Source organism: Sinocyclocheilus rhinocerous, unplaced genomic scaffold (genome assembly GCF_001515625.1).
Source record: "Sinocyclocheilus rhinocerous isolate Xijiao unplaced genomic scaffold, SAMN03320098_v1.1 scaffold1868, whole genome shotgun sequence".
NCBI classification, from domain to species: Eukaryota; Metazoa; Chordata; class Actinopteri; order Cypriniformes; family Cyprinidae; genus Sinocyclocheilus; species Sinocyclocheilus rhinocerous.
Genome location: NW_015661949.1, coordinates 118,867 through 132,517, shown reverse-complemented (window position 1 = coordinate 132,517; position 13,651 = coordinate 118,867). Strand labels below are relative to the sequence as shown.

Here is a 13,651-nt window from a genome sequence, read left to right as displayed (position 1 = left end):
AATGCATAAAAAACAAACAAAAAAAAACACTAAACCCCAGACTTTTAAATGTGTTTATGGAAATTATGGTCTATATGACTAACTATTTTGGCAGCTATAAATAGCTTTTTTGTGAGAACAGTCTCTATTAAATAAATTAGGGATGCACGATATTATCGGACTGATATCAAATTGGCCGATAATGGCTTTAAATGTAAATATCGACATCGGCCGATATGAAAAATTATGCGATATGTCTTGCAGATAAGAGGAATACGTTAACTCACATGTGAAGCGATTAGATCACATCAGCAGTGTGGGTCATTCTTGAAGCAAAGTTTTGTCTGAATGATGATTAGATTCACTCTTGGTTCGCTGCATTTAATCTGTGAAAGCACGTACAGAATGGCGTTCGGTGTGTGATAGAGTAAACAGTAAGCAAGCACGTGCAGCGGCAGCAGTGACAGCCTCCCCCGGGTCCTAATGTCCGTTCAGTAAGGAGTTTTAATCTGTAGGGGGCGCTGTTGGCCTACTTCTAATTTAATTAAAAGTAAAATAGCCTACACAAATAACATTTAGACTGTTTTTCTGATTAAATAAAGCAGTAATTGATGTCATAAATTAATAAGTATGTTTTGATTTTAAGGTTAGAAGCTATAGCTTACATGAAAAAAAATCACAAACATGACACTTGTAAATTAAATAATTTTATGTATACTGATTTATTCATTAATGTATAATATGTTTTATTTTTTAAACAAATCATAAGCTCTAAAAGATTTTCAGAATTTTTACAACTTTTGCTTTAGACCATCTACAAATGTTAAATATTAAAATAAAATGTTAGGGTTAACACCATCTTTCTGGGAAAAAAATGCAGCGATTGATATATAGTTTATTTATAGTTATTTTCAAAGCTTCAATGTACTGTCAAAAAACCTTCATTATTGTTTATTTAATTCTAACAAATAAGTTCTTGTTAAAAACTAACCAAAATTAAAAATATTTTGCTTATAATTTCTGCACAAGAGAGACTTGGTGTTGATTCCAAACAAAAGGAAATATATCGGTAACGGTATCGGCCAAAATGAGTTGAAAAATATCGGCATATCGGATATCGGCAAAAATCCAAAATAGTGCATCCCTAAAATAAATTTAAAAAAAATCTTTATTCAGTAATAATGAATGATTGGAAAAGTAAAAAATTTAAAATAATTTATTAGGAGTATTTTTAGGTTAAGTATCATTCAATTTGAAATATAAACTCATTGGAACACAATCTGTCAAAGCTACTTTTTATGGAGAACCCATCATGTATTTCATCTTGTTGGGGGCTTTGCTTATTTGTTCTCTGTCCAAATTAACCACCCAGTTTCTATCCTCAACTTTAAGTGAGAATAGATCAGTTACATGATTTTCAGTTGACATTATAAACCCTGTGGCAGAAGTTACCCAGCAGGACCCAGAATGCTGCCCCTCCCAGCTATTATACTGATTTATTCATTAATGTGTAATATGTTTTATTTAAACAAATCATAAGCTCTAAAAGATTTTCAGAATTTTTACAACTTTTGCTTTAGACCATCTACAAATGTTAAATATTAAAATAAAATGTTAGGGTTAACACCATCTTTCTGGGAAAAAAATGCAGCGATTGATATATAGTTTATTTATAGTTATTTTCAAAGCTTAAATGTACTGTCAAAAAACCTTCATTATTGTTTATTTAATTCTAACAAATAAGTTCTTGTTAAAAACTAACCAAAATTAAAAATATTTTGCTTATAATTTCTGCACAAGAGAGACTTGGTGTTGATTCCAAACAAAAGGAAATATATCGGTAACGGTATCGGCCAAAATGAGTTGAAAAATATCGGCATATCGGATATCGGCAAAAATCCAAAATAGTGCATCCCTAAAATAAATTTAAAAAAAATCTTTATTCAGTAATAATGAATGATTGGAAAAGTAAAAAATTTAAAATAATTTATTAGGAGTATTTTTAGGTTAAGTATCATTCAATTTGAAATATAAACTCATTGGAACACAATCTGTCAAAGCTACTTTTTATGGAGAACCCATCATGTATTTCATCTTGTTGGGGGCTTTGCTTATTTGTTCTCTGTCCAAATTAACCACCCAGTTTCTATCCTCAACTTTAAGTGAGAATAGATCAGTTACATGATTTTCAGTTGACATTATAAACCCTGTGGCAGAAGTTACCCAGCAGGACCCAGAATGCTGCCCCTCCCAGCTATCCTAAACCCAGCTGTTCCCACAATCATGTCGTCCTGGGAATCTCCATGCAGTGCCTCTCGTACTAACTCTGTCCTTCTTTCTCCATGCTGGCTCCTTCCTCCCCCTCCTCCCCAGCTTCCCCAGCCTGAAGTGACAGACGAGGGTTTTGAGGCCGCTGAGGCGGAAGTAGATATAGACGATGAGGATGAATTCACAGACAACGAGGATGATTTTGAGCCAGAGCTGCTCTTAATGTCTTCCAATCAGACAGTTAACCAGCCCATTTTGGCCGCTGCGCAGTCTTTGCACCAGGAGGCTCGCAAGTGGTCCAGTAAGGTACTGCGTTTTCCGGTCCCGGCGGGCCACAGCATCCCTTCTGCATCCAGATATTACTGTGGGAATGCTGAAACCAGATAGCTGCTGCTGCTGCTGCTGTTGTTGCTTCACACTTGGGTCCGGTGTGTTTTTTTGCTGCTGGGGTTGCCAATGACCGCGACTGGAATGGCAAGTTTGTTGTGCATTTCTTGGACAAACTGATACTGGCTTCACAAGTCACTTCCCTGCTCATTTCTGATAGTTGTCACGCCTCTGTGCCCCGATTTGAACGAGGAGCCATTCACTCAACCGCTGCTGCCAAACACTCTGCTTTTTGCCAACCTGTGAAGCCATGGATGACAGTTTCCCAATGACTTCGGAAATTACACGTGCTGAAGTCATGTCACATGCCTGTTTGTTTGTTGCACACTTTTTCTAACCATTTAAATGAACCATGTCAAAGCCATTGTAGGATGTTACATTTTAACACAAACTTTGCATGCCTGTGTATAAACATAACTGTCTCACTAAAGGATCATACAGAATTCTGCTCAAGTTTAAAAATATATTTTTTTTATAATTATGCTAAATTTGTTAGATGGGCACCATATTGTTAACAAGCCGGAGGAAAATATATTAGATTCTACGGAGCCCCTAAAGTTATGTTTGCAGAAAAAAATGCCCTCAGAGTTTCTTGTGCACACAGGAGAACTATGGAAACTTATTTCAGTCACAGATAGAAAAAACAAAATGAAAAAGGTGTCATTTTTTATCGTATAATCTTACAAAAAATTTTCTTGCAATTATGAGATATAAACTCAGAATTGCAAGGAAGAAATTCAGAATTGTAAGATAAAAAGTTGCAATTACCTTTTTTTTTTTTTAATTATGTGGTGGAAACCACAGAAAAAAAGGCGGAATTGCCAGAAGTAAACTCAGAATTCAGATTTTTTTTCATGGCGGAAATTAGCTTCCATACTTTCCCACATGTGCGAGAAACTTAAATGTGCAAACAAAAAAACGTTCATGATGGGAAACTTTTGCACCCACACCGGAAAAGTATATTTACAAAACAGTAGCAAGCATAAAGATGCTTTTCCGTGTGCACAGAAAAATGTGTTGTTCACATGTATTTGTTTCTCATATTTTGTCCTACAAATGTGACTTCAGCTGCTTCATGTGACTTCAGAAGACACATGATAAACCTATACTAATTTCAATAAGGCATGACTGATGTGCACTGGATGAAAATGACATGATTCTAAACACTGTTTGTCTTTGTGACATTTTAAAATTTTAGAGATAGAAGTTAGATACATAGAGCTTATCATCAATCACAGATTAATAACAGGCAAAAATGATCTACATGAACAGCAACCGACTCTATAGGAACAGTTTGTAGCTATTTTAGATTTCACCTGTGTTTGCCAAAGTATGTCTGTTATCAAACCCTCATGCTATGTCCACATGGGCTTTTTTCCTCTTAGGGTAATGACATCATTGGAGCGGCTAAGCGCATGGCCCTGCTCATGGCAGAAATGTCTCGTCTAGTGCGTGGAGGCAGTGGGAATAAACGTGCCCTCATTCAGTGCGCTAAGGACATCGCCAAGGCCTCCGATGAGGTCACACGGCTGGCTAAAGAGGTAGCCAAGCAATGCACCGACAAACGGATTCGCACAAACCTCTTGCAGGTCAGTGGCACAAATATCAGTAGTAGTAGAGAACTGATTTGCAAATCGTCTTGCTGATCAAGTACATTTCTCCTCTGTGAACTCTGGAATGTTTATTCCAGGTTTGTGAGCGTATCCCAACTATTAGCACTCAGCTGAAGATCCTGTCCACGGTAAAGGCCACTATGCTGGGACGTACAAACATCAGTGAGGAAGAATCTGAGCAGGTGAGGACACAAGGCACATCTTTAATGAAGGATTTAATGGATTGGATTGGAATTCAAATGATTGTGTTTGGTTCTTAGGCCACCGAGATGCTTGTGCACAACGCGCAGAACCTCATGCAGTCCGTGAAGGAGACGGTCAGAGAAGCAGAAGCTGCCTCTATCAAGATCCGCACAGACGCAGGGTTCACTCTTCGCTGGGTCCGAAAGACCCCCTGGTACCAGTAAACTGAGGACTAGTTGATTTCCATTAGCAATTTGCATTCTTGCCTTTTCAAACGTTGTGAGATCTGATAAGGGGTGGCAGGTGGAGAGAAAGCACCCTGTCTGATTCTTAAACTTTTGAACATCAGTGTTTGGCTCAAGTTTCGGGGTGATTGGTATTACTTCTTTTTATTTACTTGCTGGTATGGGTACTTGGTACACCTCCGCTGCTCCTTACGGAGGCTATTTTTGTCCTGAAAGTTTGCTGTTGTTACCTTTATCTCACACTACTGGGGTATAGTGTAGGAGTATACAGGAAGCAAATTTTTAAATATATATTTTTGGTATGTTGGGTTTCCAAATTCCAGGTATATATATATATATATATATATATTTTTTTTTGCATGAAGAAGTTTTCTATTTTGTATTGGAGAAAAATGGCATGATGCCTCTCTCGAACAATGTTGGAGTTCATGATGAAATTTACTTTAAATGAGTTTTTGACAATTAAATTTTCTTATTGAAAATGTATATATTTCTTATATTTCATCAGAACATTATCACAGATCACTTTTTAGTCACAAATATACAACACATACAAAGTTGTAAGTTTTACTTTGCTATTAAAAAACCTTATGGCTGGTTGTTTTTGAGTTATAATTCACTATAATTAACTGTTCTTCGCTCATATTTATAATGAACTTTTGCTTAGCTATTTATTAAATATGATAATGCCTTTTTTGATGGGTCGTGCCATTACAGAGATGTATTTTGCATGGCATGGTTGATGCCAAAGATTTCGTTTTTTTTTACACTTAATATCCATTAGCTATCAAAAAACACATCTATCATGTAAATCTACAGACATGCGAAAGCTTGGATAGTTAACACTGAAATTCTTTATACTTCATTCACATTTAAGTTTGTGAGAGTGAATGATTATTTAAATTTGTTAAAAGAAAAGCACAATCCTCACAACAGTTGAACTGTTCTCTCTTAGCTCAGTCTTTTTACAGTTTACGGCTGTAATTCTGACGTTTCTCTGTGTGACTGTGTTTGCAATTGTAGAATATTGATGATGGAACTGTCTTAATGTTTTTACCCATTTAAATAGAATGGGTAACAAGACCCAGGTGGCTTGTTTATATGTGATACCTATGAGTTTGGAGATGCAGTTTACCCAAAAATGAAAAGTCTATCAACACCCTCATGTTGTTCTAAAACTGAAAATGTTTTGAAACTGAAAATGTTTTTGTCTATGCAATGAAAGTTCATGGGGTCCAAATCATGTTGTTTGGGACCCCACTGACTTTCAATGTATGGAAAAAAACGGGGATATTTTTCAAAATATCTTCTTTTGTGTTCCAGTCATACATGTTTGGATGGGCATGAGGGTCAGTAAACTGCAGATTTTTAGTTTTTGTGTGATCTACCGTTTTAAGGACAGTAAATTTACAATATAGAATCAAATTGTGCAGTCATACTATGAAAAACTCAGTAGCACAAGCATCACAATTATTAGCTGAAGATGCACTCTGAATTCTCTGTACAGCTACAAGTACACTATCATGATGCTTCACTGCCTTGCATTCACTTAAAAACTCTTATCTACAACATATACATTTGAAAGAGTACTTTTTCAGCCCCCAATATAGTGCCTCGTTGTGAAAGTTTACAGGGCTGTATTTGTATGTGTAATAGCATGTTGTGGGTTCTGATGACATTTAGAAAGGGTGAAATTACTGGTTTGTGAATGTATATACGACACTAATGTTGACTTTTTCAGTGTCACATAGAAAAAACATCTTATGTGCCTCAGATTAATAAAAAAATTATGTTAAGGTGTTTTGTTTGGAAACTTCATTCGCCAAATATGTCAATAAAGGGACAAGCTACTTTCTAATTTTGTCAAAAAATATTCAAGTGAAGCTATAATAAACAGGTATTAGTCAGAAGTGGAAACACACAAAAAAGACCTCATTTTGTTCGCAAACTTTATAAATCTGAAGGCCTTTGGTTTAAATACATATCTTAAAATGCAGTTATGCAGTTCCCTTGACATTTTACAAAATAATGCAATTGTGTGTCCTTGTATGCAAATCCTCAAAGCTTCATTAAGGTGGCAGACCTGCATATCCACCGTATAGGGTTGCAAAAAGGTGGAAAATTTCCAGAAAATTTTGGAAACTTTCCAGCATTTTTTTTTGAATATTCCAGGGATTTTTGGAAAGTTTCTGGAAATTTACTGAAAATTTTCCACCCCTTTGAAACCCTAACCGTATCACTGCAGGTCAGTGCAACAGAACTGATTTTATCACTTGAGCTCATAATGGCTTCATAGTGCTTGTATGTGGCAAACTACTTCAAATGTAAATTGTCTCTCAAGCAGATACAGCTTTTATTCACCTCTGAGCAGTGATGTGCTTGTGTAGTAGATTGCATCCTTGTAAATATGTCCTGCTATAAGCATGACTGTTCTTTTAAAGAAAGGCCATTTGAGTGTGTGAGGCCTCCTCAAAATATATATATATTTTTTTCATTCAAAGGCCACTGAACTGGCAAATAAATTTTAATGAAAAAATAAGGCCTGTGAATATGTGCAGAAACTCTCAAGTATTGTTTTGTGACAATATCAAAGACTGTAGAGCAGTATTGTGATTAATGTAATGTGTTTTTCTGGCAAAGATTTACCGTACCTTAAATCTAACATAATACAGTTTTAATACATTAATGGAATGTTGTTCATATGAAGGGAAAGATTCCCAAAGCACATGCTCTCCCAATACTCTCTAGTGGAAAAATTTTCATTTCTTGCAAATTGCCAGTAACTTCCCACAAAACAAGAAAGATAAATATTACAATAACAAATGTTAACTGCCATGTTTTAAAAAATAAGGGAGATTTGTGCACAAGGTTGCAATCCTGTATGATTTGTCACTTAGAAAATGGCACCTCTAATAAACTTTTGGCATATCCTTGTGATACTCTGCAGCTGGCCTCATGTCCTGACCTGGAACTTCCCAGCTTTGGTCACATATTTCACACCCTTGAATGGCTTATATTTCTCTCCGTACACGTCTAGACGATTGACTTTCAGTCCTGTGAAGCAGAAGAGAGAGTGAAGTAAGCATAACTGTATTTATATAACACATTTTAAAACAGGCACTTTACATAAGTCTGAAAATAGGTTTTTTGTTTTTAGGATTTTGCACCAAAACTTAAGGAATGCCATTTCTAAGTCATTGTTCAAATAAGCAAATTTGTGACACTGACCATGTGAACACCCTCTCTACAAAAGATCAGATTTCTTTCAATATCATTCTCATTGTATTCTCAATGCTCATTGGATCATATGATCATCAGATTTTAGATAAACTCGTGTAGCTTTAACACTTAATAGAAAGTTCAAAAGCATTTATTTGAAATAGAAAGGTTTCGTATCATTATAAAAGACTGTCACCTTTAATCAATTGAATGTATAAAAATTAAAGTAGTCTTTTAAAAAAAATGACCCTAAACCTTTGATGGTATTTCAGCGATTACATACAAACAAGTGGAAGGAAATGAAAAATTTAGAAAGAGAAAAAAAAAGTGAACAAATAGTAAATTAAATAGGGTTACAGCAGCTTATTGTGCTTTTTTAAAAGCGTGTTAATAACAACGGTGCTTTATCACAAGGTCTTGCTGGCAATGAATAACAACCAAAGCTGATAAAGGACCCTAGCCTACCTGAGATGGCTAACTGCTGGATTTTCAGGTCAATGTTCAGACTTGGGTTCTCCTCTGGTTTAGGAGCTCCAGACTGCAGACTTAGGCTTCCTTTCAGGTTGGGAAGCTTCTGGGGGTTAAGTTTCCCTATATCCCACACCAAAATCTACAAGACAACAGTGAGAACAATTAGCCAAAAATAGTGTTTCAAATGATCAGCAGCTGTGACATTGCTAAAATAACACAACTGCAATAAATCAATGGAAATGGAATTGCATTTGACCTTCGTGACGGGGTCATAGTTGTAGGTTCCCTGAGTTGCACTGAGGTTGGCACTGAGAACCACTTTGGGCATGTGTACGGTCACTACCAAACACTCCAAAGTCTTTCCCATGGTCTGCTTAGGACCCACAGTGATGTCCAGTCTTCCTGAAGATCCAGTCTCAAAGAAACTGATGTTCTGCTTCACATATACCGGAATTGCTACAAGGCTGCAAAAACAGGTAAAAAAACTTTTAATCTGCAACATCTAAATATCTTTAATACATGTTTTAGGTTTATTGCTTAACTATTTGCTTCAGATCAACACTCTGCTTACTTCTGCGCACTGATGTGATACGACATGAGCTGAAAGTTTCCATCGGGGGGAATGAAGGCGATAACTCTTTCACTTTCCCATCTCTTATAACGGACGCACGGATGAAAACTCACGTCGTCCAGGAGCCTGGGGTTCTGTGGATGAAGAACATACAGTTGTGTTAAAAATGTTTTGCTGAAAACATGAATTTTTAAAGCTACACATATGCCCTTGATTAATATGAGATCATAAAAGCAGCATGCACAATATTGGAGAAATGTTGTTTAAAATGTGCAAAGGCCACATCTCAAAATATATTTAACAACCAATGGATAGATTAAATTCTCCACCCTGTCGCTAGTTTGGTTTCATCACAATTTTAAATACAGTTGATGGCACAAAAAATATAATGTATCCAAAAAAAGAAAAAGAGAGAGAGATGAATATGATTAAGTGCTCTCACCATAAATGAGAGAGTGAGGTCTGGCATTCCAGAGAGCTTGACACAAGCATCAATAACTCCCTGGATTTCTGCAAAGACTGTAGTTCCTGAAACAGAAGAGAACACCAATACTAATCTTGAAAAGGAAATACATACCTTCAGTATTATGAAATCACTACTTGTGAAATCAAAGTACCAACAACAGTCTTACCAGACTTATCCAAGATGGCATCGATTTCTTCCACCACATCAAAGTAAGCCTCATTATTGGTATATTTCACACCTGCTCTTCTCCATGGGATAGTGGAGAGCTGACCGGTAGGGAGTGTTTCGCCAACATTACTACTGCCTGAGGATTATGAATCAGTTAGATTCTCAACATCACATAGCCATGAAGAAAATACTCAGGAATTAGGTGTTTTACCTGTGATGGTGTTGACCATCGACCGCAGGATTGTGGGAGGTCTGATGAGTTCTTTCAAGATGTTGGATTCTGTAGCGAGGGGGAAGCCGTTATCCAACATTTCCTCCAAGAGCTCATAGACTATGACCACATTGTCCTTGATAGTGGTCTCAGAACATTCTCCAAAATAGTCCTACATAAATGATTGTAAAACACCATATTATTCAGCAGCACACATTCTATACAAGACATCTACAATAAAACATACACCAAGTTTGCTGAATAAAAACATTAATTTCTTAAATTTTTACTGAACCCAAACTTTTGACCGTAGTGTATGTTAGCATATATTTTCTACGCCACACCGTCAGTGGGTTATTGATACCTGAAATGTCTCTGCGACTCGATGCAGAAATTCTATTACAAAGAGTGGAGGCACTTCTGTTTGGATGACAGAAACAAAGAAGATCTTCTCACGGTAGATGTTTATGAGATAGTGATGAGGGGTGCGGATGACAGGAGGCACATTGTCAGGTTCCACTGCCTTCTCCCGTGCTTCGAAAAAATAATCGCAGACGGAGCGGCTTATGACACTCTTCCAGTGTTTCTCCAGGAATAAATCGCCAGCATTGCTAATCAGAAACAAGCTGTGAATCATGATGAGGGCTGGAATTTCAACAAGATGAAAATGGGACAATGAGAATGGGAGTCACGATGCTACTATGTTATTCCAGTGTTTGGAGAGAAACATGCCTAGAACATTCAAAGTTTTTTACTTTTTTATTTTTTAACTCTGGTTATAAAAATATCATTTAAAAAAGGGTTGTCGGGATAGTACTTTAAATGAATAATCAAAATGTACTATGAGAACTTTGAGGTAAACTCACCCACAAATTAATTTAATGTTCACATTCATTTTTTTTTTTAAAGCCATGTCTTTGTAATCTGCTTTAAAGTCACTATCCAAATTAAATCCTCTGTATAAGAAATAAAACAATATTCTAATTACTTACAGTAATTAGGATAGTGGCTTTAAAAGAGATTACACATTTATCCCTACTTGATCAGTTTATCCCCATATAATCAATTAAAAAATAAAAATAAATAACTATTTTGAAAAAAATATAGTGACCAGGGGTTAGATCTAAATGCTGTTCATTGTGCACTTTATAAAGCTACATTTCAGGTTCTGAGCTCTGTGCAAACAACTGTATTATCCTATAACAGTAAATTAAAACTTCACAACCTAAATTTCTTTCAAATCTATCACAACTGGTCGCAAACAAACTTGTAACATATATATTACTATCATTTCAAAGGCAATGCAGGACAGGGTGATAGCTAATTAAATCATTAATCCCTCAGAAAATACTAAAAACAAAAGCAGAAAAGTTATGTTTCCTGGAGGAAGAGTTACAGGATATCCTGCGTCTACCGATTATTTGAGACAATAACATTCAGTCGAACAAATACAGACAGTCGGTTGTTCATAACTACACATATCTAAACTTATTTCTAAATAAATTTTACCTGTAGACAGCTGTCTTGCTTAATGTTTTCAGGCAGTATCCCCGCTTGCAAATGTGGCAGATGTTCATGCGTTCGAATCTAAGCCTGTCGCGAATTTATGTTAAAGTAGATTTAAAACACAGACGCTCGCTCCTTGTGAAAAAAACGTAAGATCAAAGACGTTCAACGATACCTCTACAAAGCATGTGTTTAATTAAAGTTTATATTAGCTTGGAAATTTATTTTTTGTTCCGGCAATATACAGGGACAGCTATGTGTAGTGGTAAATTTTACTCTCCACGGCTAGAATCATTTCCTCGAGTCGGTTCTTTTGAACAACTCTTTTCAAAGAACAATCAAATGAACAGATTCACTATTTATATTATCACGTGGTCCCTGGCCTGTAGGATTAAAGTTTACTGAAGATTGATTCAAGCTTATTAAAATGGGGGGTTATTTACAAATTCATACAATTGCAGTAGGTTATTTGTAGCAATTTTGCTATTTGGCTATTAAAGTAACTTTCACCCTGTTAGTCAAATCTTCGGTTCACTCGCGTTATTTACTGACTCACTGAACAGAGAATCGAATGCTTTTATTAGCAGCTCACTCATCGGTCCTCGACTCATTACGAAACGGATAAATTCGAGAGAGACGATTCTCAGTTCAAATGGGTCCGTGAGAACAGCTCGGACCGTTTCAGTCCGGTTCGTGAAGGAATAGTTCCGAACGGTTTTGTGAATTGATTCAGTGAAAAGATTTGGTTCAAAAGAACTATCCGCCAACCGCGCCTCCAGATGCTTCATTCGCTCGACAAGGTGCCTGGAGAATATTTAATAGAGCACTATCACGCTACAGCATGGCGTCCGATGAACCTAAAGCTAAAAGGATTAGACTCGAGGAAAAAAAGCTCAGGTACAGCAAACACAAGCATCGGTTGAACAGCGTAGAATGACAGAGTCAAAACGTGTGTTTGGTATTTTATTGAACACTGGGCGGTTTGTTTGCGAGCACTTTTGGGTCAGAGGTCTAGTCTGCGTGTCACTTAAAGTCCATGTGCTGTCAATTCAGTGCTTTCTCTTAAAACCACATTGTCGTTGCATTGGACAGGAATGTATCGGGCATTTTCCCATTATAGAGCAATGCCGATGAATCCGTTCGGTTTTGCTGCAAAGCATAAACTGCAAACTCGTGATCATGGGACATTTTTATGAGTGAACAATATCCAAAGCGTTCCACAATCCCTTTAATTGTTCATAGTCGAGTGATGTTCGTGTTGTTGTGTACGTATGATGCATACTTTTGAACAAACCGTTGTCCTTAAGTGTTTTATATCGACCACTGGCGTGCGTCCCTCCGGCTCCACGTGTCTTTTGTTATGCAGTCGGGCTCTGCTGCAAAAAAGTCTTCCTGCTGTACACTGTCACAACAGTAAGGAACACGCATGCATATATTACATCATTACATGCATGCATTTAAAAAAAACATGCTTGAACACACAATATAGTTGTTCGTTTAGTTTATGCTCCATGCACAAATGTTGGTTGCAAGTTGTGTAACGTTAGGTCACTTTCCTGCGGGGATTTCTGTCCCAAACCTATTGACACCCGTCTTTCCAGATATGCGGTGACTTTAGCAGCGCTGTCATTACGAAATATCAGCTATGACTAATGTACCGTAGTTATTTGGCTAATGGCTATTGAGAATAGATGATACTAGTGTGTGTGTGTGTATGTATGTATGTATGTATGTATGTATGTAACGTTACTAGTGTCATGTAAGAAAACGGTTAGGTCACAGCTGGATATTGCTCATTATTGTTTGTACTTGCATATTGGGTGTCAAATGCAATATTTATGTGTAAAATTTACAATTAGGTTTAATTATCACATTTGGCGCCACAATTGACCTATATGTAAGCCCCTCCCCTCGAACGCAGATGAGCCAATGGCAATCGAGTATCAGTTGCACGGGGAGCGGAACTCGGACATCTTTAGGTTTCAGCGCCATAGAGAAACATTGGAAGATCCGAAGCGCTCAACGGTTTGATGGTGTTTTTGCTACAAAAATGGAAAAACGATGTGCTTGTGGTACTTGTAACACTGATTCCAGGTATCCTGAGAGGATGGGCAATATATTTTATTTTATTTTATTACATTTCTTAAACCCACACAAAACGGAGCAAAACGTCCCTAAGCATTCAACCCCAATCCAAATGAAGACAAAAACGTTCATTTTCTGGTTGTCATACACTCAATAAGTTACCATTTTTATCTGCTCAAGCAGAACATTAATGTCATCTTGTGCTTCAGCAAAGTATCTCTGGCTAAAACTAGCTAACGTTAAAGTTAGTGAGTTCATGCTATTACAAACCTAAATAGC

At 36.7% G+C, this 13,651-nt stretch overlaps 2 protein-coding genes across 7 annotated transcripts in view; one reads left to right on the top strand and one right to left on the bottom strand.

Moving 5' to 3' along the window:
• The window catches only part of vcla (vinculin a), a 61,912-nt gene extending 56,934 nt beyond the window's left edge, over window positions 1-4,978 (top strand). For 2 of the 5 annotated variants that reach the window (XM_016536666.1, XM_016536665.1), the window contains exons 19-22: window positions 2,353-2,553; window positions 4,020-4,223; window positions 4,325-4,429; window positions 4,508-4,978. In XM_016536666.1, the coding sequence (XP_016392152.1) occupies window positions 2,353-2,553; window positions 4,020-4,223; window positions 4,325-4,429; window positions 4,508-4,654 (657 nt within the window). In that variant the 3' untranslated portion in view covers window positions 4,655-4,978. The remainder of the gene's footprint in view (window positions 1-2,352; window positions 2,554-4,019; window positions 4,224-4,324; window positions 4,430-4,507) is intronic. The other 3 variants (XM_016536667.1, XM_016536668.1, XM_016536669.1) reach the window with 3 other exon arrangements.
• A 1,854-nt stretch (window positions 4,979-6,832) lies between these two features.
• On the bottom strand, window positions 6,833-11,549 carry LOC107726964 (AP-3 complex subunit mu-1-like). Of its 2 annotated transcripts, none has more exons than XM_016536670.1 (9): window positions 11,291-11,549; window positions 10,146-10,392; window positions 9,782-9,953; window positions 9,569-9,706; window positions 9,379-9,464; window positions 8,937-9,070; window positions 8,622-8,829; window positions 8,360-8,504; window positions 6,833-7,729 (listed from the first exon to the last, which is right to left on the bottom strand). In XM_016536670.1, the coding sequence occupies exons 1-9, from the start codon at window positions 11,356-11,358 to the stop codon at window positions 7,629-7,631; spliced, it is 1,299 nt and encodes a 432-aa protein (XP_016392156.1). In that variant the 5' UTR covers window positions 11,359-11,549; the 3' UTR covers window positions 6,833-7,628. The 2 variants fall into 2 exon arrangements, with proteins under 2 accessions (XP_016392156.1, XP_016392157.1); XM_016536671.1 differs by having other exon boundaries at window positions 10,146-10,426; window positions 11,291-11,367.
• Between the last annotated feature and the right edge of the window lie 2,102 nt (window positions 11,550-13,651).

Excerpts from the sequence above, each read along its gene's own strand:
- LOC107726964 (XM_016536670.1), bottom strand. The coding sequence starts at position 11,358 with ATGAACATCTGCCACATTTGCAAGCGGGGATACTGCCTGAAAACATTA. Across the intron at positions 9,465-9,568 it reads TGCCATCTTGGATAAGTCTG|GAACTACAGTCTTTGCAGAA; the intron begins GTAAGACTGTTG and ends CTTCTGTTTCAG. Across the intron at positions 8,505-8,621 it reads ACTATGACCCCGTCACGAAG|ATTTTGGTGTGGGATATAGG; the intron begins GTCAAATGCAAT and ends GTTGTCTTGTAG.